Source organism: Capsicum annuum, chromosome 1, assembly GCF_002878395.1.
Source record: "Capsicum annuum cultivar UCD-10X-F1 chromosome 1, UCD10Xv1.1, whole genome shotgun sequence".
Classification (NCBI taxonomy): Eukaryota; Viridiplantae; Streptophyta; class Magnoliopsida; order Solanales; family Solanaceae; genus Capsicum; species Capsicum annuum.
The window spans coordinates 92,212,961-92,239,936 of record NC_061111.1 but is presented as its reverse complement, the minus strand read 5'-3'; the positions used below and the strand labels follow the sequence as shown (position 1 = coordinate 92,239,936).

The 26,976-nt window shown below is 34.6% G+C and overlaps 2 protein-coding genes across 2 annotated transcripts; one reads left to right on the top strand and one right to left on the bottom strand.

Moving 5' to 3' along the window:
• The first annotated feature begins 14,955 nt into the window (after positions 1 to 14,955).
• LOC107857731 lies at positions 14,956 to 16,342 on the top strand. Its single transcript, XM_047411302.1, has 4 exons — positions 14,956 to 15,144; positions 15,197 to 15,400; positions 15,843 to 15,874; positions 15,973 to 16,342. Exons 1-4 carry the CDS (start codon positions 14,956 to 14,958, stop codon positions 16,340 to 16,342), a joined length of 795 nt encoding a protein of 264 aa, XP_047267258.1.
• A 350-nt stretch (positions 16,343 to 16,692) lies between these two features.
• Positions 16,693 to 20,579, bottom strand: LOC107878238 (SNF1-related protein kinase regulatory subunit gamma-1-like). The gene is made up of 6 exons (XM_016725159.2): positions 20,239 to 20,579; positions 18,827 to 19,042; positions 18,303 to 18,745; positions 17,824 to 18,090; positions 17,559 to 17,731; positions 16,693 to 17,325 (listed from the first exon to the last, which is right to left on the bottom strand). The coding sequence occupies exons 2-6, from the start codon at positions 18,993 to 18,995 to the stop codon at positions 17,043 to 17,045; spliced, it is 1,335 nt and encodes a 444-aa protein (XP_016580645.1). The 5' UTR covers positions 18,996 to 19,042; positions 20,239 to 20,579; the 3' UTR covers positions 16,693 to 17,042.
• Positions 20,580 to 26,976: the final 6,397 nt, after the last annotated feature.

Sequence of the window (26,976 nt, the reverse complement as noted above, 5' to 3'; positions counted from 1 at the left end):
AGTATAACACATATAACAAATAATTTCGTATACATCTCGCAATTGAATCATGAACTAGAAACCCCATTAACATGGTAGTCATGAACATATTAAAGTTCAACCATGAAATTTATCAAACTCATTAACTTGTAAGATAAAGGTGCTTGAACTCTAAGAGTGGAAAGAAACCCTTGGATGAACACTTGACATACCTTGGTTGCTAAATTCTTGAAGAATGATGGTGAAATCTTAAGCCTTGAGTTTTAAATTTGATCTCCTAGGGTTTTTGTTCTTGAGTAATTTATGAATAGAGAATGAATTTTGCCTCTAAAGGGGCTTAATTTCATGTTTTTGGGTTGATAGTCGTGGGTAAAAGACCCAAATACCCCTGAGGAATGCGGCTTTTTAATTTCTGGAAAATGAATTAACGACGCGCAGACCGATGTCCAGGGGTCGATGCTATGGCTAATGCGCTGCACGGAGTCCGGGTCGGTTCACTGTAATTGGCACTGGGATCTGGAGGAAAATATTCATCAACACGATAGACGTAGCGGCGCGTCGAGATCCCATTGATCCATTGGTTTGGACTTCCAAACGTGCGTCAAAAAAAGTCTGAAAAATCTGAAACTTGTTCGGGGACACCTACTAACACTCCTGGTCATGATTCAACCTAAATATTGACATTCTAAGGTCATAGAGGTCGTGAAATATAGTTTCCAACTTACGAAGGCTAAAATGATACTAAGTTTGAGTACTTTGCAAAAAAATTTCTAAGTCTGGGACCCCTTAACAAGCTTTAAAGGACTGGGTTAAGCTTAGGGTTTTGTGGGGTCTTATACCAAGGAATGCGGGTAGCTAAAGCGGTCTCCAGGCCACTAAAGCAATGTCATTTCAAATAATCCTTAACCGCTAAAGCGAACCTTTGCCAGATGTCCAAGGATGCACAAGAACCTAATTCTTAAGCAACCAAAGGTCTACTTAAGCGGTTGCACCAAATTTTGTTAATTCAAAAATAGACTCCAACTGAGTGCTCGAGATTCGTTCGGACCCCTAGTGCATGCAAACGAACTTTGATACCATGCCAAATTTGATATTTTAGACTCAATGGAATCATCAAAAATTTTATCCAAAATTATTTTGACTAAATATTAGGCCCACACCTATAGTTTTATTTTTCTTAAAATCCACCTAATGGTCCAAAACAAGTCTGAAAGACTCAGGACATGAACTAAAGGCCCACTAGCCTTAAATCAATATTTTGATGGCACTGTTGGAATTTTCATTCGAGGTTGTTTACTAGACATTTAGTTCAAGACCAATTCCTTAACAGGGAAATCTTCAAAACAAGGAAATGAGACAAAAACCCAAACAAAATATCCAAACCAAAAGTTCCAGCAAATCATAAATGACTTGTAGCAGCCATGGGAAGGATCAACATGTAAAAAATGTATGTAAATTGAGAAAATAACCTACTTGGTCAATACATTCCACCCTACACTAGACTAAGGTTCCAAATCCCACTACAAAGTACTAAATAAGTTTCATCAAGTCCTAATATAACAAATCAACCTAAAAAAACAGGGAGTAAAGTCAAGTGTGCCTAATTACAGCCCACTAACCAGCTAAATAACCCAAATATTTGCTAATATACAAACAAGTCATAGTTCCCAATCCAAATCTAGCATAATATCATACTGATATAATAATTAAGCTCAATATAAGAGGAGAGTAAGCCTAGCCCACATGGATGCCGAAGAATTCCCCACAAAGTATGCCAAATAGGAGATTTCCCCTTCCAAAAAGCCTCTGAATAATGATACACTATCAAAAGAGTGATATACACATTAATATGAGAATAATAATACCCACATTATATTTTTATGTTTTGGATCCAAAATCAAGTCAAAATCCCATGTGGGGGTCCACTTGCGAAATCACTAATTTTGGAACCATCAACACTTCCCTCTATACTCAAGTATCATTTACCCTCAAGATTAAGTAAATTCTAAGATCAAACGATACTCAATCCAACCCATCAAAGAACTAGGAATTTATGACTTAATTGGATAACTAAACCAAGAATTAGGGGGAATCTTACAAGGATTATGGTGATGAAACGGCCTTCCCGAGCTCATCAACACCCCCACGATCAACTAATAATCAATCTCCTAAATTTTTACACTCTCTAGAACTTTAATTCTCGTGGGACTCAAAGAAAATAGGAGAAAAATGAGTGAGTACTAGATTAAATCCCCCCCCCCCCCCCAGTTACTATGAAAGTGGGATAGGATTGCTTAAGCAATCCCTGGCACTTGATCGACCTCCATTAAAGCGAACAAGATTTTTCTTAAGCAACGTCTGCTTATAGTCAGGCCTCCGATAAAGCGACATAGGAGGGACCAACCTTGGCCAATAAAGTAGACAATTGGCCACTAAATCAACCACCATTTAAGAAACTAAAGGTCTTCTTAAGAGGTTCCACCAGTTGAGTTCATGCACCAGCTGAACTTGAATTTTGCCAAGTTTCCACCAGCCCCTCGAGATTCATTAGTAATCACATGAATGCAAACTAACTATGCTATCCTATAAAATTTGACATTCTAGACTCAATTACACCATCAAAATTTCCACCCGGAGTCGTTTTGATGAAATATGGTCCCCACATCCAAGGGACACTTTTACCAATATCCATTTAATAGCCAAAAATAAGTCTGAAAGCCTTGGGACTGATAAATCCCAACTTACACATCAATTAAGTACAAGGTGGTCATCGTCAATATATCTACCCAACTTTAGAGTCGGGGTAGAATCCACAGGGAACAATGTGAGTGGAGATTAAACTAGTTTGAAACTAAAGCTACAAGTTAAATTCAAACAAATTATATGAAAAGATAAAATGGGGGATTTCAATAATCAAACAAATGTTAAAATTTAATTTGCTTCAGAGCTCAAATCTTAAACAGTAATATTTAAAATCAATGATATAGAGAAACTAGAGTTGTGATCACTATGATTAGTAATCCTCCGTTGAATAACAGTTGTAGTATTGGATTCTCGTGACTTATGGAAAACTCCAAATTATCAATTTCGATAGTCCATCTAAGTGTTTCTCAACCTACCTAGATGTTGAACTCCCTAATTCTCTCAAACTTAGGAAAGCATTCTATTCATACTGATTTTATCTCAAGTTGATCAATATTGTTACAGCATTAATCATTAGATGAGAACTTAACCTTCCCAAATCCTCATTGATAATTCACTTCTTACTAGGGTTGATTTCTTATCTCAAGCAAATCAACAGTAAGCAAGGCCTATTGTTTGCAACCAACAGAAAATAATTAATACAAAAGAATTATCAAGATGTTTACACAATCACTCGAACCCTAACCAAATATTAAATCCATGGAGGAATAATCATAGATCCTACAACCCTAGTTGTGGGTTTTAGTTCCATATGAAAAAGAAAGAGATAGCAACAATTATATTCATCATTCAAAGTAATTAAACTTAAAAAAAAAATAAAGTCTGAAGTTGATTCTCTTCCAAGTTCAAGAGCAAAATCTCAAAACCCAATCAAAGAGTTGAATATTGAATTCTAAGTTAAGAGCCCCAAAAAGAAAAGTAAACTCCCTTGGAATAAGTTCCAGATGTTCCCCTCCATGAATGAACCCTAAAATTCAATTATTTTCACCAAAAATCATCCTTCTTGATGGAGCTTTCTCGCATTTTCATACATCTTGACTTTTACTGCAATATCAAAGAGAAGACAATCAAAAAAGACAAAAGTTGCTTAAGACTGCAATTATTCTCATTTAAAAGCCTCAAATGTGTTAGCAACTAATCACACATCAACACCCTCAACTTAAAACAATTGTTTGTCCTCAAGCAACTAAAACACAACCAAGAGGATACAAAGTATATTCGGCAGTCAACCATCCATATTATCTCAAAACATCTTCACCATCTCCAAGGTCAATTAATTTAAAAACAACTGTGTATATTATTGAAGAACAACAATGTGACACACAGGAATAAGGATATGGCATCAATTCAGCAACAGCAACCATGCATGTACCAAGATTACACTATCCAAATAAGTTAGCAACTAGCAACGCAACCAATGTGCCCTTACAACAAAGAGGTCCCTCCTCACTCATATGTGAACTTAAGCATGTCAATTTAGTGACGGTCAAGAGACACACCCTCAAAAAGAAGTTCCAGTCAATGTACGCCAAATACCATAAGTTTGCCCTTATTTTCATTACCGAAGCTTTCAGACAGTTAAGTTAGGATCACTATAGAACTTTTCTTCATCTTGTAATGTAGGCTTGGGGCTGGTATGATACACAAGGATATTTAAAGTAACTAACCCTCCTTGGAACTACACTATTTTTGGGGTCTCACTTATCAACCTTTACCTTATTTCTCCTTTTCTTGATTAAAGCACATTCAAGCTGGGTGCAGTTTTTATTTATTTATTTTTTCTTTTTTATAATTTTTTTTTTCTTATTCTTTTTCTACCACACCTAGCCTTGCATTTTTTTTGCCTTTCTTCATACTCAATTTAAATCATGCACCCCTATGATAGCCACCGTTAACTTAGGCTATTTTCCTAAGTCAAAGTGCACAATGTCCAAGGAGGACTAGGGCCAAATCAAGTTTATTGTGATACAAATGGGAAGGTGATAGGTTTAATAAAAAATATAGGCATTCAGGCTTAAAATTAGGATCAAGGGATATTATTCACATATGGAAGGTCATTTACGCTAAAAGTGGACTAATATCAACAACGGCCTATGATCCTTTCCTAACCGATATCCTACAACCAAGGCAAGACCAACCGGGCAAGTTTTGGATTTAACACACAATGAGAACTAGGTGGTATCTCACACACACATGGCACAAAGGCACATCACAAGCTACTACCCATTCGGTTCATGTAATTTTTTAGCAATGATTATCATGTCACTAGTACTAATACCATAACAAGATGCACAGTGGTCACAAATAAATGCATATCACACAGTTATAAAATAGAACATTGGAGAGGTGTTCAAAAATCAACAAAAATATGTTAACTGCCTAAGGTACTTGTATTTCTCCTTGTCAACTACAACATTTTACAACAAATTACAATATGCCTAAATATGTCGGCTCTACTAGGAACAAGACTCTCGGGAAACGAGGCATGGAAACAAAACCCCAAGAGGACATTAACACCCACAAGTAGCCCTACCCTCAACTTAAAATCATGCAATGTGCCCAATGCATCAAACCAAAACAAGAGAGTTAGAACCATACCTGTGGCACCATGGGTGTGAAAATCTGATGTCAATCACATAATACGAATACAAAAAACAAAATACCTTGGGTTTCCTCCCAAGCAGCACCTAATTTATTATAGCGGCACGACCCAACTTAGTTTTTTCCTCCACCTTGAGGATATAAATTTCACCCCCAATTTAGATTCCATCTTCTTGCTTCGATCATAGGGGGTAGTACCAAAATTAAGAAGTTGAGTAATGGATTGAGCATGGTAAACCACTAGGCCTTAAAGTGAGGTGTGTTTTTATGTTAATGTAAAATCAAGAATATAGGATTATTGTTCCTCATCTTCACACTCTTCTACTATTTTAAATGATTCCACAGATAAGATATCATCTAAACATAATGTAGAAAAATGCTTTGAATGAGGCCCAATCAATTCTACTTCAAAATTTACACTATCTACTACACACTCACTTTTATTCACCTTCTCGGCATCTTCACTTAGAATTGGGATAAAGTCTTTATTGGAGATTTTCTTTGTTTCTTCTTTTGTCTCTAGAACATGTCCTCAATCTTGGTATTATCTTTCATGGTTAGTTTAGTCGGTTGGAAAATCACTAAGGGTTGCTCAACATCAAGCTTAATAGGAATATAGGATCCTTGCTCCTCATCTTCACACTCTTTCATTATTTTAAATGATTTCACAGATAAGATAGCATTTAAACAAAATATAAAAGAATATTTTGAATAATTAACCTCTATATCCATCTCTTCATGAATGATTGTCTTCATGTCTTGACATATATCACATATGATATCATACATTTCTTTCTGGAGATCCAACATTTATTGAAACATAGCTTTAATGCCACTCTTCCTGGTGCTTTGTTCTTCCTTTTCTTGACTAAAAAACCTATCAAACTCATAAGAAGAACTAGAATTTGGGTTAGCGCAATAGGTGGAAGGGGAATTAGGGCAATCACTCTAATGTCCATATTGACCACCATATAAAGAACATTCATACTCCCGGTAGGATAGAAATGGTGCACACATCTCTCTCCAGGGAATATATCTACAATCTTGCCAAAAATGAGGTCCATCACAATATGGACATAGATCATCAAGATAAGATTTCCAACCACCAAGCTTATGTTTATTCCACGATGCCATAGTAATAAGTAAACTAAAATAAAAATATACCTAACATAAGAAATAAAAGAAAACTAAAAAGAAATATTTAAAAGTTTGAATTCAAGCAAGTAGGCTAAAATTCCAGACCAACTCAATACGTTAAATTATTCCCCGGCAACGGGGCCATTTTTTATAATGCTCAACTTACACGTCAATTAAGTGCAAGACGGTCGTCGTCAACATATTTATCCAACTTTGGAGTCGGGGTCGAATCCACAGGAAATAATATGAGTGGCGATTAAACTAGTTTTAAAATAAGCTACAAGTTAAATTCAAACAAAAGATACAAAAAGATAAAATGGGGTTTTTCAATGATCAAATAAATGTTAAAGTTTAATTTGCTTCAGAGCTCAAATCTTAAACTGCAATATTTCAAATTAATGATATAGAGAAACTAGAGTTGTGATTACTATGATTAGCAATCCTCTATTGAATAACAGTTATAGTATTAGATTCTCGTGAATTATGTGAAATACCAAATTATCAGTTTTAACAATCCATCTAAGTGTTTCTCAACCACCTAGATGTTGAACTCCCTAATTCTCTTGAAATTAGAAAAACATTCTATTCATACTGATTTTATCTCGAGTTGATCAATCTTGTTACAGCATTAATCATTAGATGAGTACTTAACCTTCCCGACTCCTCGTTGATAATTCACTTCTTAATAGGGTTAATTTATTATCTCAAGCAAATCAACAGTAAGTAAGGCCTATTGTTTGCAACCAACAGAAAATAATTAATACAAAAAAATTATCAAGATGTTCCAACAATCATTAGAACCCTAACCAAATATCAAATCCATGGAGGAATAATCATAGATCCAACAACCCTAGTGGTGGATTTTATTTCCACAAAAAAGAAAGAGATAGCAATAATTATATTCATCATTCAAAGTAATTAAACTTACAAAAGATAAAGTCTGAAGTTGATTCTCTTCCAAGTTCAAGAGAAAAATCTCAAAATCCAATCAAAGAGTTGAATATTGAATTCTAAGTTAAGAGCCCCAAAAAGAAAAATAAACTCCCTTGGAATAAGTTCCAGATGTTTTCCTCCATGAATAAACCCTAAAAGCTACTATTTATACCCATGACTTAAGAAAAATTCAAAATAAAAAATTTAAAATTTTTCTTTTAGGTGACGACATGTGTGATAACTTATCACAAATCTCATAAGTTATCAGACATGTCATCAGATCATCTGCTTCAATGTGATGACATGTCTAATAACTTATTAGATTTATGATAAGTTATCACACATGTCATCAGAAATGCTTCTAATTTCTTATTTTCTATCACAGTGTGATAACCTATGTGACGACTTATCATAAGTCTGATAACTTATCAAAATTTTTGTCAGAAGTGCTTCCAATTTCTCATCCTCTGCTTCAGGGTGACGACATGTGTGATAGCTTATCAAAAATCTGATAACTTATCAGACATGTCTCTAGGTGATATCTTCAAAATTCAATTATTTTTACCAAAAAACATCCTTCTTGATGGAGCTTTTATGTATTTTCATGCATCTTGACTTTTACTGCAATATCAAAGAGAAAACAATCAAAAACAACAAAAGTGGCTTAAGACTTTGTAATTCTCAATTACAAGCCTTAAATGTGTTAGCAACTGCTCACACATCAAGGACCCAAAGCAAAGGCCCTCCTAGAAATAAATCAATGTTCTAAAGATAATAGAACTATCAAAATTAGTATGTAAGGTTGTTAAATTAAACTTTACATGTGATAGCTAATCCTTACCAGCGAAAACTTCAAAATAAATAATTTGCTCTAAAAAATAAATGAACTACCAGATAACTAAATTGTTAGCTCCAGCAAGTCACAAATGACTTGGGAAGTTATAGAAAATCTCACTATGGTGAAAAGTGTGGAAATGCATAAAATAACCTGTAGTGTCATTACAAGTATATTGGGTGTATCTATCTAGTGTGGTAACTCTTTTGGATTATGATACTTGGATAAAATTGATTATTATGGAAATAATAGATTTTGATGTGATTGAAGGAATGTATTATGTTTTTTATATCATATTGTATTTGATTGTCATGCCAAGATAGTTACATTGGTTGTGCTATGTGTACCTTGGAGTGTAAAGGTACCCAGGAATCGTACTTAAAAGGGAGATTTTTTTCCTTAGGGATCAACTTTTGATTGAAAAGTGATGTCCATCTTATTTGGCTTATATTTGTGATACTTATACTGACATGTCTTATTTGGAGTTGTTAAGAGTGGTTAGTAAGTTTCAGAATGTTATTTCTATGAATCTTTTAGGTTTTCTTCATAATAGAGACATTAGTTTTGGCATTTATTTATAGACTGACACTAAGCCCATTTTTATTTTTTGTTATATGATGGCTTCTATGGAGTTTAAGTAGCAGTTCTAGGATTTGTAAGGTAAGGGATTCATCAGACCCAGTATTTTTATTTTGGGTGCTTTCGTGTTGTTTGTAAAGATGAAGGATGAGCCTATGCAGATGTGCATTAATTATCAATAGTTGTAAGGTGCCTTCAAAACAAGTATCATCTTTCGTGCATTGATGATTTATTTGATTATCTTAAAGGTTCTTTAATGTTATCTAAGATTAACTTGAGGTTGGGGTGCCATCAATTGAGGATTTTTCTATTACAACTTTCAAGACCTGATACTAATATTATGAGTTTTAGGCATGTCATTTGGGTTGAATAATGCTCCGACATCATTTTTGGAATTGATGAATGAAGTTTTTTGGTCTTATCTTGATTCCTTTATTATTGTGTTAATTAATAATATCTTGGTTTCTTCCAAGAGCAGAAAGAAGCATTGCAGTATTTAAGGATTGTGCTTCAAATAAGGAGGGAATAGAACTTATGTGCTAAGTTCTTAAAGTGTGATTTTTGACTTAATTCTATGACATTCTTGGGGCATGTAGTGTCCAAGAAGGGTATTATGATCAATCTATCCCAAGGTTGTGGTAGTTCGAGATTGGTTTGGGCCTACTTCACCTATCGAGATTCAAAGTTTTATTGGTTTTGTTGGTTACTATAGATGATTTGTGCAGGTTTTTTCTACTATTACAACTGCTTTGCCAAGTTGACTCAGAATAATGATGTTTTTAGTGGTACGGTGAGCGTGAGGCGAGTTTTCAAAAGCTCAAAACTTTGTTAACTTCAGCACCTATCATGACCTTATTTATAATACCCTGTAATGTTCTTAGCTCATTTCAGCCCTCAGTTGAATGCATAAGGGGTCCAAGACTTGAAATTCTACTAAGTGTTGAGGACTTAGTTACTTTCAAGACCCCTAGACTTTGCATATTTTTAAATCGACATTCTGGACCCCGAAATGTTAGTTTCTAAGTTGATTCATGTTTATGAAGATCAAAAGTACATATCGAGTGAGTTTTTCTATTTTCAAACAAGCGTAGAGGCATTTTTGGAAAATGAAACTAGTAGCACCACCGGGAAAGGCCTGTGGCACTCGGTCCATTCCGCTGGGATGGAGCCCACAGCACCCGATTTAGTCTGCCGGACTGGAGCCCACGATGCGAAGCTTACCCTGTCGGTCTATAGCCTGCATCACCTGGTCCCTATTTTGTCCAACTTTTGCTCATAACATTTTCAGGGTATTTAGGTCATTTACCTCACCCAACTCATCCATAAACATGAATTAGGGATCCCAAAGAGCACTATTTTTCCTTTTACTCATAAATTATATCTTTACAAATTCATCTAGTGACCAAACATCCAACTCACATCTAGGCACTCTCTAGACCAGTGAACAAATTGGCCACAACCAAAACTAGATTCCAGATCATGCTGAGGTATTACACCCATTGATCCAAAAGGCCCTCCACGACCTAAAGAATTCTCTGTGGGGTTTGGATAGAACTTCACCCACTATGACCACCACGATTGATTTGAGAACCACCTATATTCTGAGATGCTACCTGTGTAGAACTGACACATTGTAAGTGAAATGATCTTTTCCAGGAGGATCCTACTCCCAGATGAAATACCAATAGCATTGGATTAATGACATGGCCTCTTAAGCCACCTCCATTAATCTCAATACATTCTCTCTGTATGTCCCTCATATGATCAACAAACTAAGAAAAAAATAACCCAGCTGCTATAAAATACTACGACGTCAAATAGCGTAGGAAAGAAAATACCCCAATAAATTCATACACCATCTCATTCTCCAAAGGATATAGTGTAGGCGTATGTCTATCCCAGTTAAGAAATCTAATTTCAAACTCTAAAACCGACAATGAACCCTGTTGAACACTAACAAACTCAATTTTAGCTTGAGAGTTGCTCGATAAACTGAACATCATCTCTGGCCATAGGGTATCCATAAAAAGGCTCAAAATCACTAATGTTTAATCTTGAAAGATTGATGCAGTGACAAACTATACCGATCCTAGGCTAACCCTAAATCCTTTGGCTAATGCTGAAGATCTTTGATATTAACCTCTGACTCCCTAATCTAACGTTATTCTGAAGCTCTGAAAACACATGTCAAAGTACTATTCACATCTATCAATAACCTCATATCATCTATCTAGAATAGATAGAGTAAAAGAATATACAAGAGGTTCATAGAAATATGGATACACAACAAGGAGTGAAGTATAGAATTTTGTAAAAATGCCTTATAGCCTCTCGAAGATAAGATATAGATGTCTCTGCACCGATCCACAAGACTCTACTAGACACTTATCTCTTGTACCAACACATCAATAAACCTAGGCTCTAATACTAATGTTTCATAACTCAATTTCTCAGGTTTTGGCAGCTACTATAAACCATTTATCGGTAAGCCAACCAGTAGTTTAGAACTACTAGTAACGGACTATTAAGTAAAATGAATGAAAATAGTAAAATAAATATAATAAAGGGGCTAATATATATAAAGCAACTCCAAAACTTGGTGAATTTAGTACAAGAGCTTCCAATAAAATAAGAGTATAAAGTCATATACTAAAAAAATTTACATGTACAGCCCATCTCTGAATACAACATAAAGATAGTCTAACCTGTAAGAAGAAGAGTAGTAATGCTCCAAATATCAAGAGCTCACCCAAATTTATGATCTATAACTGATATGTATGATGTACACACAAATGATGAGAACTCTTACTATGATATGGAGGCTGCAGAAGTGTAGTATGAGTGCGAAACACATGGTACTTAATAGGCAACCGCCAACTTAGCTATAAATATAATGAAAATATTGATAACATCCAAGATAGAATATAAACTATAGGCCACTATGCATAAATCTAACATAAAAAAGCTAGAGAGGCGTAAGGACGAACTATCCTATTCTAGACATATTTAGGAACTAAAGCAATATACCGTATTTCACTAGTCAATATATAAATAAAGGTTGGAAGAAGGATAAATAGTAGTGTACATAGCCAAAGAATATATATACAATATGAATAAACAAGGGAGGAGAGGATATACAAAAATACCATATATATATATATATGTGTGTGTGTATGTGTGTGTATTTGTATATATATTTTGGTATACAAGATTAACTCAAACATAACAATCTAAGGTAGCCAGCCTAACCTCCCCAGGAAATCCTAAACAAGAAGGAAAGCTAATACTAGCAAGATCTGGGACTATAGTCATATGTCTAACCATGAATACACTATCCATAATGTAATTTATCATAAAAGGAAAGGAATCGGAATCATACCTTCAACATTAGTACCAGTCCATAATTAGCATACTAGGAACTAATCATAATAACAATAATAAAGTAATCGTCTAGTCTAGAAAAATAATGCCTAATGAAGGCTCCATAAACCTAGAAGGTTCAATCAACACTCAGCAAACAACAATCATAGATTATACCTATGCAACCCTCTATAAGGCTGATAGATATAAGCACCAAAAAAATATTTGTGATATCAATTCGCTCATGGTACATATGTACATATGATCATTCTCTGGTTCATGCAGCTCATGAACGAGGGCCCTTTCAGTTGGGGGAGAACTGAGCCTATGTAACCCATGGATGCCTTTTTATGATGGATGAGTGTAATACCCCACCCTTTTCCTAGTTTAAATTTTTATTTAGAACATTAAAAATCTTACTTCAAAGATGAATATATTTTATTCCATATGAAATTTTTAGGATTTTGAATTTTCATCCCCTGGGAAATCGAATAAGCTTTCCATCAATACCAAATTCGCCCAAATCCGACCCTCGGGTGAAGAGTTAGAGCCATTTTAGTGAGACAGTGTACCACCTGGTACTTTAGCACATCACGGAGCAAGCCAAAATGGCAATTGTCAAAATTCAGTAAGCCTCCTTGATTCTACCACATCGCGGTGGCTTTCCAATTTGCAACCAAGTGGGAAATGCAATTTCCACCACATCACACCAAGGCTCAGTTTCTCAATTGTCCAATTTGCAGTAAGCTGGCGCGATCATGGCACATCACGCCAGCATATAAAATCAGAATTTTGTTAGTTCTAAATTTTAATTCCAAGGGCATGAAGGTCATTTTTCTACCCCTATATATGCTCTTTAACACGAGATTTCTCATTATTTTACCCAAATATACTAGTTTTCTCTCAATTTTCTTCAAGAACAACCATTAGGGTTCATAGCTCAAGACCCAAGTCATCAAGATTCCTCTGTAAATCTTCCAAGAATCATATAACAAGGTATGCAGATGTTGATTCTTAGGTTCCTTCCACCCAAGAAGTTCAAGAATCCTTTTCTAAATTCAAAGATCTTATATTATGAGTTTTCATGATTCATGTGAATTGAAATTGAAGTTTATGTTATTATTGAGTTTTAATTCATGATTTAGGCTACCAATTTAAAGAATTGATTCTAGTATGTGATGAGTTGTATGATATTCATGATAAACCCTCTTCAAGTTGCATGATATTGATGTATTCGTGATAATTATGTATAAAATCTATGGTATAACCAAAGCATGCTCCCCATATGTTTGATAGAATGCTTAAGTAATGATAATAGTGCCTATTTAGTATGTTAAGCATGAAATCCCCAATTTTGTGATAACTAGTGCATGCCAAGCATTTTTTGAAATGCCTTAGTGAATGTATTATGATAAGTTGCATGCATTCTTATCCATGTTTATTTCTTATTGAAAAACTATGAGATATTAGTATGCATTCCTTATACATTTACATGTTTATGACATTCAAGTGATTGACGAGATATCGTATTGATTGTGTTGTAAATGAAAGTCCATTGTCATGATATTCAAGTGTGGTCCTATCTTATTTATTTATGCTATCAAGTTCTGAGGGTATTTATACCCAAAAATCTATCTACTTGTCTAGAGCCGAGTCAATCTCAAGATAATTTCAGTCGTGCTATGATCAGTAGAATTTAGCCAATACAAACTTAAGAAAATTCAGTAATCTCAGTTCTAGTTCAATCCAGTCTCAGTATCAGTCTAACCCAGTTCCGTATTCAATTCGGACCACAGTAGTATTTAGTATTAGTTTAGATTTTAGTAAAGCTCAGTAAATTACATAACTCAGTAGCATTCCGACAGAAAGTAATATTCAGAAGTATTTTGTCAGATAATGGAATCAAGTAAATTCTATCAGATCAGTCAAGTAAGATAATCAGTAATATATTCAACTCTATCTAGTACAATCCAAGAATCAGTTTAGTGTCTTTCAGTTGGGATTAGGAACTAGCACCAAGTGAGTGCAGGGATGACGGCTTTCCTATTAGAGAGGCTGAGTCATTAGTAATAGTCCCTAAACTCCAGAACTGCATAGCCAGCATAGGACCAGGAGCCACTCGTTAGATTAAGTCTTGACTATCATGTCGCCTTAGGCTTGACTTCCTGTTCAGGGTCACCCGTTAGAGAGTCTTGACCATAGCAAAGGTCTTTACCCATGGCACGATATTGACACCCTTCCAGCTGGGGTTACAGGTTGGACCCTGCTAGATAAAATTTGGGGCATGTCAGTTGAGAACTCCCACAGTTGTAGTTTCAGTATCAGTCTTCAGAGTAGAACTCAGAAATCAGGACAGTCAGATACAGTCACCCATCTTAGTAAGGAACTTATATAGTTCCATAGATTCATGGACCACCCACTAGATAGGTCTGGTCTCACATAAAGTTAATCAGTATCAGTACTAGTAGAGCTGGATATCACCCTTTACATAGGCCTAATCTCAAACTCAGACCGTCATTTTTATTATTAAAAGATTCAGAGATCTTCTGCTAGATAGGTCTAATATCAGATACAATCATTCTTTATCATTATTAGTGGATTTAGAGATCATTTGTTAGAAAGGTTTGATCATAGATTTAGTCAGTTGATAGTAGCAAACTCAAAACTCAGTCATTGATATGAGCAGATTTAGTTAATCAGCTTTAGTATTATCAGTTTCATAGATCAACCACTAAAGAGAACTGATCTCAACTTCAGTACCCAGCTGCAAAATAATGCACATTAGGAGGCGGACTGGTAAAACTAAATGTTCGAACTGGTGCAACAATATGACATACACACTCCCAGACAACGTTGGAAGACTAGGTGGTTACTCCAGGGCAGTAATATGGGAAAGAAGCCCTGAGATCGACGTAACCAAAGGATTCACCTTTGTAGGAACTGGAAATCTCTACGTAGCACCACCGGATGTGCTGAGACGTCAAGAAAAACACAACAATCTAACGACACCATCAGCTGTTCCTGATCAGTTTTGGTGAAGATGTTCATCTTGTATCAATTCTTGCACAGGATGTGGATTCTGGAGAAATTGCTTGCGCCACAATGCTTGGAGGATACTGCGTTTTTTATTTCACTTGTTTGATTCCTAAAATTCCTGATTGCCCGCCAGAGCCTAACTTGGATGCTGATTTCCGTCATGTGGTGATGACAGCGAAGAAAAGTGCCTTTGCTTGGGCGCTTGATCGCAACACTTGCCATATCGTTTGGGTTCAGGTGAAGTCCTTATAACCAGAATTTGCATTTTTCAAGTTCTCCTTGTCATCATCAAACAATATTTTAGGGTAGTGTATACATAGGTAAACATTTTTACACTCAACAAACACAAAAGACATGTTTTTCAGAGAGGAAGAATGAAAATTAAATAACAATAACTACGCATTTTGGCCTAGGATTATTTAACTTGTGCGCACTGACAACATTACACAGTTGTTTTACACCTTCAGAGGTTAAGCAGGAGTGGAGCTATGTTGTGGCTAGGGTTCAATTGCTAAAAAGTTACTCTATTTAGGATGAAAATGAATTCTTTTTGTTAACGGGTATAATATGTTGGACCCCTTTGATACTAAGATTCTAGTATAGTAGCAAAGAAGGTTCGAGAATTGCAACTTTAACTTACTAGTTCAAATCTTTAGGTGTGAAATTTTGGTCTTTTCAGCGCCGTCATGGATTCTCGCCTTCGCTGCTGAGGTTACTATAAAACATGTAGAATCTATATTAAACTTAATTTGGTAACACATAAAATAAAGTAAATAACTTGCTATAACTAATTAATTCGTATGATATAGAAAGCAGGACCGGGAGCTTGGAGAGAGGAGTACGGAGTGCAGACACAGATGGGACGCGAAATTTACACAAAACATAGTCAATGCAGATAGTGTTCCATTCCCCCTGGCACTTTCTACTCAGACAACAGCAGGTCGTGGATGGGTGGCATCGGATGCAAGCACAGGCGACACCCTATGGACCACTGCAAACCCGAGCAACGACTCGCCTCACGGGCCAGTCAACATAGTCAATGGGATTCTTTTTGCAGGATCTGTGCCTCCTAATGGACCTCCCAATGGCTTTGATGCCAATACTGGAAAAATCTTGTGGTCATTCAACACTGGCGCTACCGTCTATGCGGGTTCATCAATTAGCTATGGTTGTGTTTAATGTTGGCCTTGGATATTCAATTGATCTGGCCAAGTTCCATCCAACTTGGACCAGTGATGCTTTCACTTTTTGCCTTTTGCATTGGGTGAAATAGCTAGTAGATACTATAGATCAATGTACTTCCACTTTCTGATAAGGGTTGTAATACTAGTAAGTTTCCCTACCTAACGATCATGTTGCTCACACATTGAACTATCAACATAACAAATGCCAACTCGTTCAACTACCACGGCAACACATTTTGTCAAAAAAGGGATGCCGCCAAGAGGGGGTTGAATTTTACTTGAGTAAAAGCAAAAGCTAAGTACAAACTCGAAGGGGAGCTAGGTCGATACCCTTGCAGATGAAACTTGGTAGAAAATGGTAGGTCCTAAATTCTCTTACAATAGTGTCATAGTTTCACTCTTGATATTACAGTCATACAAAGCAAGAACTTCGCATTAGAAAAAGTTTTATGGAACCTTAAATTTCATGCCAGCTAGGAAGACAACCAGCGGTGAATGAATAGGAAAAACCCAAAAAGCAAACTCAAAAAAACTAGCAAGCGATAGTGCTGCCGGAGTGACATAAAAAGGATCATCTTGTACATGTTAAACTGGTAAAAGAGCGTATCTCTTGGATCTTATACCAAAACCTGATGCTGGTTCTTTTGACTGCATCGCTTGCCCATATCCTGCTTATTTTCACCAACAGAAACATATCATTTTACGAGCATTTCTTGTGCAGAAAATCCAAAATAGTTATCAAAGAAGTTTTGTGGTTCATAGATGAAGCAAGAAATGACATCTCTGAGTGTAATCACACCGACCACTTCCTCATCATCCTCAGCAGTGACATAGATCCTGTGAACTAACTTGGACGCAAGAGTGTCTATTACACTAGAAAGAGTTGAACCAAGCTTGCATGTTATTGGTGTAGCCACCTTTGTAGCATCATGGGTTGCCGAAGCAACTGTGTTCATGAAGCCCGTGACTGTCAGCTGCCTGTGATTTAACAGGCAAAGTTAGGTAAAAGCGCAGCGAAACAGAGAACATTTACGAGCTACCATATGACAGAGGCCTAACCATCTTGTCATTTGAGTATTTGAGTTCAACTGTGATATATCTATTTTCTGGTTTTCTTGCATAAGTTCAGCAACGAGAGAGGCTCTCTAGAATCAGAACTCTAATTATCATAAAAGCTATCAAAGAGTAGCAAGTTAGAATGTACTACATACCTAAAATTGGAGAAGAGTTCAGGTCTGAGTAACAAGAATCTGACGTCTCTTATGCTTACGTTGCCAACTATCTTCTTCTTCGGTCCTTCAACAACTGGCAGACCTCCAATATTGTTATCTCTCATTTTCTTGAATGCTTCCAAAATCAGTTCATCGTTTCGGACACTAATAACCTGGTATACACATTGGAAAACGGACTTTCCATCACCAAATTTTGTGATATCAAAATAATAATACATAATGTCAGGAGCAACAAATAACTGACCTCATCAGCGGACATGTATGGGAGGCCGAGTTCTGATATAGGGTGCGCAGAGATGCAGTCAAACCAATCCCTCCCTTTGCATCCTACAAGACCCCGTACCACGGCCGATTGAGTTATGAAGTTCTTAAGGAATGGACTTCCCCTTTCTATCACAGGTACATTCCGCAGCCTATATTTTGATAGCAACAGCAAGACACTCAACATAGAACTGTCCGTTGCTACTGGAACAAATGGTGCCCACCGATAGGATTTTATAATGGAGCTCACCTGCAAATATAATTACTGGACCTTGTCATGTGTGTTCCTGTCAAATTCTCTGAATATATTTTCAGTACAGCTTTTGTTGTTCTCCAATTTGATCACTATTTTACATGTTCAAGGATACTAAGACATGAAGAAGCAGCAAATAATTTAGACAATCAAAACGCTAGAGTGATTTAGTAGAAGCTCGAGGGAAATCCTTTAGAAGGACTGCTCACCTTCGTTGACTTGAAGGGCTCTTCTTGAAGGATAACCTTGTAAAAATCTTCACCCAACATATCAGCTGCAGTTGGAGCATCCTTTCCCGCTCCTCGATCTGCAGCCACTCCACCTGCCACAGCTGCACCAACTGCAGCCACCGTTAGACCGGCAACTGCAGCAGGACCTGTTGCACCCAATGCCAGTGCTCCAAGAGCACCCACACTACCTGCTCCGACTCCGGCTGCTGCTGCTGAACTTGCTGATAAGGCAGCTGCTGCTGTTTCTGCACCCTCCAGCACCCAAAGCACAATAGCAGAGTAATCAAGGACACCTAAGTACCTTTCTCTCCAATCTGAACTATTCTGAGCAGCTGGATTCTTTACCGGAACTGAGAGGATGTTGGATTCAGAAAGAATTTTGACAGCATCACCAATAGTAGTCTCAGCGTCTATTTCAATCACTGAAATGAGGTATAGGAAGCCGGTTAGGATACAAAATTGGATATCAAAAACATAATGACGAGAAAACTTATATGAGATACCTTTGCCTCCAGGAACTTGAGGGAAGGATGAAACTGGAATTTTTGCAAATGCATCAGTTAAAGTTTCCTGTAAATTACGGGGCAGTTTCTTTCTGCTCTGGACCTTCTCAAAGTAAGCATCATAGCTTGCAAGTTTCGACGTATTTTCCGTAGTTTTCGCTTGTGCCATTTACTTCAATATACTCAAAGAGGAGGACCTGGTTCTAAGAATATATTCTGAGAACAACCAAGAGAACCATAAGATTGATAAATTTTGAACAAGATAGTAGAATCTCCAATCGGAAAAGGAAAACTTCGTTGCTACAAACTAATTCATACTCTTGATTGAACATTTCTGTGACTCATTAGAACCTATTACAAATGTATGTAACTTTGTATTTCCATGTTCAAAACATGTTTTTGGACTCATAAGTAGCTGTTCCATACTATCTAGTTAAGAGTAGCGTAAATTCCACTTAAGAATAATTCTGAATAATGAAACTAATGCTAACAGGAAAATCTCTTTCTGCTAGGTACCCTCTCAAAAATAAACATCATAACGTGAAACTCTTTCACTCTGTTTTTTATGTTTGTGCTGTCGGCCTGGGTATCTCAGAGGCATGCCACGATGACATGGCCAAGTGATGGTTCAGATGATGTGACAGATACATCGAACACACATACGGATTAACAGATATATTTATACTTCTTTTTATTGTGTGAATTTGAAACTAAAGACTATTGGGTTATAACAGCCCATAGATACAGATACTTTTAACCTGAATAGGTATTGTCTGTTTTGAGCGGAGCCCACACAGTTTTTTACGAAAGGTGGTAACAACCCAGGTGGTAATAACCCATTTGGTAGGATGTATTAGAGAAATTAATACATGTATTAGTCGTGATATTATTTAATCCTTTATTTGGTAAGATTTCCAATCTATATATAACCTTATCCAGTACCATAGGGATATAACTAATACATAGAAAATCATAGCATGAATTAGAATATCAGAATAACTAATACATGAATAAGCATGGTTAAAGACAGAACTACACTTAATATACCAAACCAAAAAGTGAATAAGAAATGATCCTAGCATAACTAATCTCACAACAACGAATATACCTTATTTAATACTATTCTTATACATTCTACCATACCAAATGACCCCTACGTCTTTGTTCACGCACATCCAATGAAGGCAATGTATAGTTCTGAAAAAGGTTCAATTTGGTGTTTCTTTTTCGGTACTTCAATTTCCTAAATAACTGACCAAATCTAATTAAATTAGACTTTTCTCTTCTCGATTACGATATTTTTATATACACGGAGGATAATCAACTGAAGCTTACACAGGCAGCCAGATTCCCTTTCACAGTTAAATAAAATAACAACAAATATTCATATGTTGTATAGACAGAAAAGGTACCTGTAAGGCTACAAGTTGCGCATAAGCCGAGCCGAACACTGGCTTATAAAAAAAATACCCGTAATGCTGCTCTGCAAAGGTTTTGATTTATTCCGAATGATGGAATTGATCAAAATTGAGATGTTTGGTGTTTGAAGGGGATGAATAAGGGGCGAAAACTCTGTATACCAACAGTTAGCTACTCAGCAGGCGCTGCCATGTGTTATACTATCCCTCAACTTGGCACTCAATGGCTATACCCACTAGGCCACTACTGCAGTACCAACCATCTCATAACACATCATGGGTGTAAGAGAAAATTACAGTAAACTCCCCCTCTAAACTTAATGTATCTAATTCTATATTTATATTGTCTGAATTTTAGAAATACTATTTAAATTTTTATTCAATATTAAAAAATTTCACTTACAAATCTATCTTTTTAATATTTCTTTAAATTAATTAAAATTTCTATAAAGATTAAAGTAAAAAATGAATATGCCAAATGTAGAAAACTAATACTAAATAAAATATAATATGCATGCAAATATAGAAAACTAATAATAAATAAAATACAAATACTAAAATATACTAATATGCCAAATGTAGAAAACTAATACTCGCTCCGTTTTAAAAAAAGTGGCCTAGTTTGATTTGGCATAAAGTTTAAGAAAATAAAAAAACTTTTAAATCTTATGATGTTAATTTAAAGATATGTTAAATGAATCAAAATGTTCTTCAATCTTATAGTCTTAAACATGTCATGTGAAAGTTAAAATTAAAAAGTTGCTAAAAAGGGAAAGGATCATTCTTTTTTAAATGGACTAAAAAGAAAGTCGATCATTCTTTTTTAAACGAAGAGAATACTAAATAAAATAAAATATAAATATACATGCCAAATATGAAAAACTAATAATAAACAAAATACGACTATACTAAAATATGATAGAAAATTTAAGGAAAAGAAGTTTATTCATTATTTTTATATTGACAATGAGTAGCAACTATTGTTTTAGACAACACTCTAAACTGACTACCAAAAAAAACAGACTACACTATAAAACAATATTATTATAATGACACTAGGTATCTGGATGGCTCGATGTGCTGAGATCAATTATTGCACTCTTATCATTAGGGGTGGGCATTGGTCGGTTTGGTTCGATTTTGTGTGTTATCGGTTCGGTTTATTGATTTTTGATTTTTAAATATGCAAAACCAATAACCAACCAATAAAATATTTTTTATCGATTTTCGGTTTATCGATTATTGATTCTTAACGGTTCGATTTTCAGTTTAACCAATAAGAAAAATACTTATAAAATAGAACCCATCTGGATCAAGTAGCGAAGGCGGTCAGACGAGGGAAATGGAAACGAAAATGGGTCGGATGAAGAAAGACAGCAGAGTATTCAGTGAAAGTAAAGGCTTCAGTGGGAATTCATAGTTCAAGAACTCCATCTCTGTATAATCTTTCAACCTAACTCTTTTAAGATATGAATGCTTCAGAAATTGCATAAAATAAATTATTTACTTGGTCAATATAGCCAGGGACTCCCTTGCTTCACGAATCTCGTTTAAGCAATATTGCGCTTACATAGGTGTTAGACTATTCACTATATTCAGTGACTAATTTTAAGAAAATATATGACTTATAACAAATTATAGCTAGAATATGTGGCTTACCAGATGCCCAGATTCAAGAGCAAAAAACGAAGAACTTCAACTCCACGTCAATCATCAAGAATGCTAGTATTAGCCAATTCTACAGAGAAATTATATTAATCAGTCACGAAACTGTTAACGATTGTTTACAATAATAATACAAAACTAATACAATTAGAATATTTTTACCTTGTTCAAGCTTTTCGAGAACATCTATATCTTCCTCAATCTTAGTGAGTACAACCATCAATCTTAGTCTCTCAGTAGATCAGGGGGTTCGGAGGTCTGATTCTCAAGATTTGCAGCTGAGGAAATTGACATCTACCAGTGGTCAGGGGGTCCGAGTACTGTATAATCTCCCTCCATTCATCAACTATTAATGGAGAAGCAAGTTATATGCAAGATTAGGAGGTGGATTCAACAAATTCAAAGAGGAATTCTTACCAGGTGGATGTATCTTTTCTCAATGGACTGAATTCGTCTTTTGTAGCATCAAAATGATAGATTTCACCTACATACCAAAGATTTCAGCTAGAACAAAGAAATGGTTAACAGGTACACAGAGACAGGAAGGAGAAAGGAAAAACAATAAGAAAGCTTACTCTTGCAAGCTAGAAGACGAAGTTATCAACAGCATCAGTGGGATTGTATTGATGATCCAAAGAAGCAGCAGCTCAAGTTGTTCATTGACAAAAAAAGTCATAGAGATGCGGCGGAAAGGAAAGAGGATGAAAGGGATTTTCTTAGTTTCTCATTTTAGAAACCCTTCTAAATATTTAGTTGATAAATTTGGATATTATGGGTCAAGTTGGGTCGGGTCAGTTGACCCTTGGTTAATAAAATGGGGAAAGGACAGAAACGGTGCTTTAAATTAAACTATTTCCTTGACAATGGCCATGGAATTTAAATTTCACTTTCTAGCCATTTTAATTTACTGACTGGTTCTATACCATTTTTACACAACTTTTATACAGGTTTTATACAAATCTTATACATAAATATTCTATACGTAAATTATACAGTTTTGATACATAATTTATATAATAACTGTACATTTGCACTTCAAATTAAACTATTTCCTTGAAAATGACCATGGAATTTAAATTTCACTTTGAAGCCATTTTAATTTAAAGACTGGTTCTATACCGTTTTACACAACTTTTATATAGGTTTTATACAAATCTTTTACATAAATATTCTATACGGAAATTATACAGTTTGGATACATAATTTATATAATAACTGTACTTTTTTTTACACGTTTTATACAACAATTATATAATTTGTATACATTTTCTATATATTGTACATACACATATTTGATAGAACTATACAATTTCTATATATATATATATATATCTTATATAGATTCATATTCTATTTAATAATTATATCATTTTTATATAATTTAATTATTATTTCTAAATAATAAAAAAAATAGAATATTTGATCAATTTAAAATTTTATAGTAAAAAAAAAAATTGAAATATTTTTAAAAAGACCGAATTTGCCAAGTTGAATATTGTATCAGTATTGTATATAGACTGTATCGGTATCGTATAGGGACTGTATATGGACTACGTGGATCAAAATGACCCAAATTGGGAAAGATTGAAAAATGGCCATAAAATGACATTTGTTTAGCCGACTGGACATTATTTGTCCAAATGTCAAACTTGGGCTATAATTGAGCTATTGTTTTTTAAAAAGGTCATAGAGTATCCTATTCCCTAATAAAATTACGTATTAAACCAAATATATATATATATATATATATATATAATATTAATATATATAGATAATATAAATATTTATATAAAAAATATAACTAGGGGTAAAATAGTAATTTTAGTGTATTCTAATTGGGTTATCGGTTAAACCGATAACCCAATAGGCCTAAACTGATACCGAACCGATAACCCAATAAAATTTTTTATAAAACCAATAACAAACCAATAACCCAATAACATTTTTATCGGTTCGATTTATTGGTCGGTTTAATTTTTACACAGCCTTACTTATCATGGATTTAGAAGGGGGCAGAATTGTACAGAAAGACTAGAGGTGCGTGTTGAAAATACTATTTAGATAATGAATTACTACTTTTTTTTGTTGGTTGAGATGCATGTAGTAAATGGAGATAATAGAGACGGCTGGAGAATTGAATTCAAGATGTTTTTATAAATTCCATATTGTTATAAAATATAAAAAAGAATAAGAAGAATAAATCGAGAGAAGAGGAGAGACTTCTTTATTTCTATTGAGATGGGAGATCGTAAAATTGATTTACAAGGAATAAAACGGTTATTTATAAGGAAAATTTACTCCTAATTTCTCACTAAAAGAGAGATACTTCAAATATTGATAGATATCAACTAGATCTTGATAGACATTCACTATAATGTAAATATATTTATAACACTCCCCTTGAATGTCTAATTGAAAGATAATGTATCTCGTTAAAACCTTACTAGAAAAAATTCAGTGGAAAAAAAAATCTAGTGAAGGAAAAAGAGTACACATCTCTAATAATATGCATTTCGATTGCCTCATTAAAAATATTACAAGGAAAAACCAGTGGAAAAAAACCTTGTAAGAAAAAAAGAGTAAACGCGTATTAACTCCCCCTAATGAGAACATCCTTGAACCTATGCATCCCGATCTTGTGCACCATCTTCTTAAAAGTTGCAATTGGAGGAGACTTGCTGAATAAATCAGCCACATTGTCACTTGAACGAATCTGTTGTACGTTAATATCATCATTCTTTTGTAGTTCATGTATGTAGAAAAACTTTGATGAAGTGTGCTCCGTTCTATCTCCTTTTATTAAATCCTCCATTAAGATGTGTTGTGCATGCTGCATTATCTCTGTATAAAATTATGGGTACATTGTTATATTTCAAAACACATTTTCTCGAATGAGATGTATCATGGACCTCAACCACACACATTCTCGGTTCGTTTCATGAATAGCTATTATCTCAGCATAATTTGATGAAGTGGATACGATAGACTTCTTTGTATATCTCCAAGATATGGTTGTACCACCACATATAAACGCATAGCCTGTTTGAGACCGAACTTTATGTGAGTCAAATAAGCACCCAACATCAGCATGACCAATAAGATCGGGACTGCAAGCTTTAGAATAAAATAAGCTCATGTCTTTTATCTTATTTTGATGTTTCCTCGTAGGAGCAGAAATATACCTTGCTTAATAAATTGACTGAAAAGACTATATCAAGCCTTGTAGTAGTTGCAAGATATATTAGTACATCAATTGTACTAAGATGTGGTACTTCATAACTAATTCAATTCAATATATTTCTCATGTCAGCAAATAATCTATTGCTTTAAAAACTCTCCAAGAGTTCCAATAATTTTCAAGCTATAAGCTTATATAATATAAGGATTATAAATAAGTTTTTCAGAAACTTTTATATTCTTCAAACATTTTGAATTCTTAAAAAGTTTTCATATATCCTTTTTCATGTGACAATAGTCAATATTTCATATATGACATCTTCAAGTGTCTGGACTGCAAATTAAATAAGTTTCATGCTTACCAAGATGCATCCTTTCATATCACTTGATAAATATTTTTATGTCAACATGTTTAAATAAATGTAGAATTAAAATCCTCGTAATTTTTCACAATATAGCACCAATATTGTATCAAAGATATCATTGATGATATATCATTTGGTATCAGTTCACAGTATGAAATAACATTTTGAGAACTCATTACTTCATTATTTTCAGGTACCTGAACCTCTCATAAGGTTTCATGAAGTGTTATGTCGTAGGCTCTTCAAGAGCACATTGCCTTTTTATTATGATTATTTGCTCCTAATCCTTTTCAAGGATTATTTCATTTGGAACCGATTAGTCTACCACGCTTCATGCATGCATAAACTTTGTCCTTTAAGAACGCAAAATAGGAGCAATTATAGCGTAAATATGATACTAAATTTGAGTCGATGGATGCTTCTGGCATTTGACTTGAATTATCTTTTGAATGAGGATCTGATGATAATTCCTAGCATATTTCATAGCTATTTATAATCTCCTCCTTATGTTAGGAAAACTAACATTCATCCTCCATCTTCTTTGAGAAATTCATCTTTGTGCATCATGGTATATTCATTAATCGTATACCGCACATCAAAATTATTAGATGAAATAGTTGGTTCCTGGCCTTGAACTAATTGAGAGGTAAAAATAATCATAATTTATTGGTCTAATGCATACAAGTGTTATTGTATGCAACATATCATATTTTACACCAACACATGAAGCTTTGTTCTCATTAGTAATAGTTTAGCTATTTATCGAAGGCATTCAATGTCAAACCATCATCAGCAAGATGAATTATCTTGATTACATAATCTGAAAATTATTCTCTTAACTCAATTTTATTGAGCAAGCAACTTTATGAATGTCAAACTGCAGCTTGACAATAAATGTATATGTGATTGTTTTATTGATGTATCTTTTCAATGTATCACATGATAGGTGAACGGGCCCATATTCACCCTTTATGCTTTTTCAGTTTTAAGGGATTCAATCCCAATATTAGTTGGCCCAATCAACTTTTCATGAGAAAAAGCAACATTAAAAGTAATGAAGAATTTTCTAATTCTTCAATAGATGTTCAATACTCAATATGCACATCTTTAGGATGTCGCAATCGTTCATGTCGATTTATGAACTTTTGTTCTATCAAACTCCAAGTTTACTATAACATGTATCATTTACTTTAGTAAATTTCAAATTTACTATTATATGAATAAACTTCAGATTTACTACTTTAGAAGTAAATTTCAAAATAACTCTTCTTAATTATTCTGCCTCTTTCGGAGGTGAGTTGTAATACCATCACAATCAAGTGCACGTTTGTATTAATAAGCTTCTCATTCCCAAGGAATAGAATATAATCGTGACTTAAGCCTATTAAATTATGATAGCTTATAACCTCTTTCATAATTTTGCTACTTCAGAAGTAAATCGAGGCATACATATGATGTAGAGAATTTTTCTCTAGCATATCTTATAATCATAATAAGCATGCTCATTATCATATTGTCCCTCCAC

Excerpts from the sequence above, each read along its gene's own strand:
- LOC107857731 (XM_047411302.1), top strand. The coding sequence starts at position 14,956 with ATGACATACACACTCCCAGACAACGTTGGAAGACTAGGTGGTTACTCC. Across the intron at positions 15,145-15,196 it reads ATCTAACGACACCATCAGCT|GATGTGGATTCTGGAGAAAT; the intron begins GTTCCTGATCAG and ends ATTCTTGCACAG. Across the intron at positions 15,875-15,972 it reads TTCTCGCCTTCGCTGCTGAG|AAAGCAGGACCGGGAGCTTG; the intron begins GTTACTATAAAA and ends CGTATGATATAG.
- LOC107878238 (XM_016725159.2), bottom strand. The coding sequence starts at position 18,995 with ATGGCACAAGCGAAAACTACGGAAAATACGTCGAAACTTGCAAGCTAT. Across the intron at positions 17,732-17,823 it reads CATACATGTCCGCTGATGAG|GTTATTAGTGTCCGAAACGA; the intron begins GTCAGTTATTTG and ends TGTGTATACCAG. Across the intron at positions 17,326-17,558 it reads GAACTCTTCTCCAATTTTAG|GCAGCTGACAGTCACGGGCT; the intron begins GTATGTAGTACA and ends GTTAAATCACAG.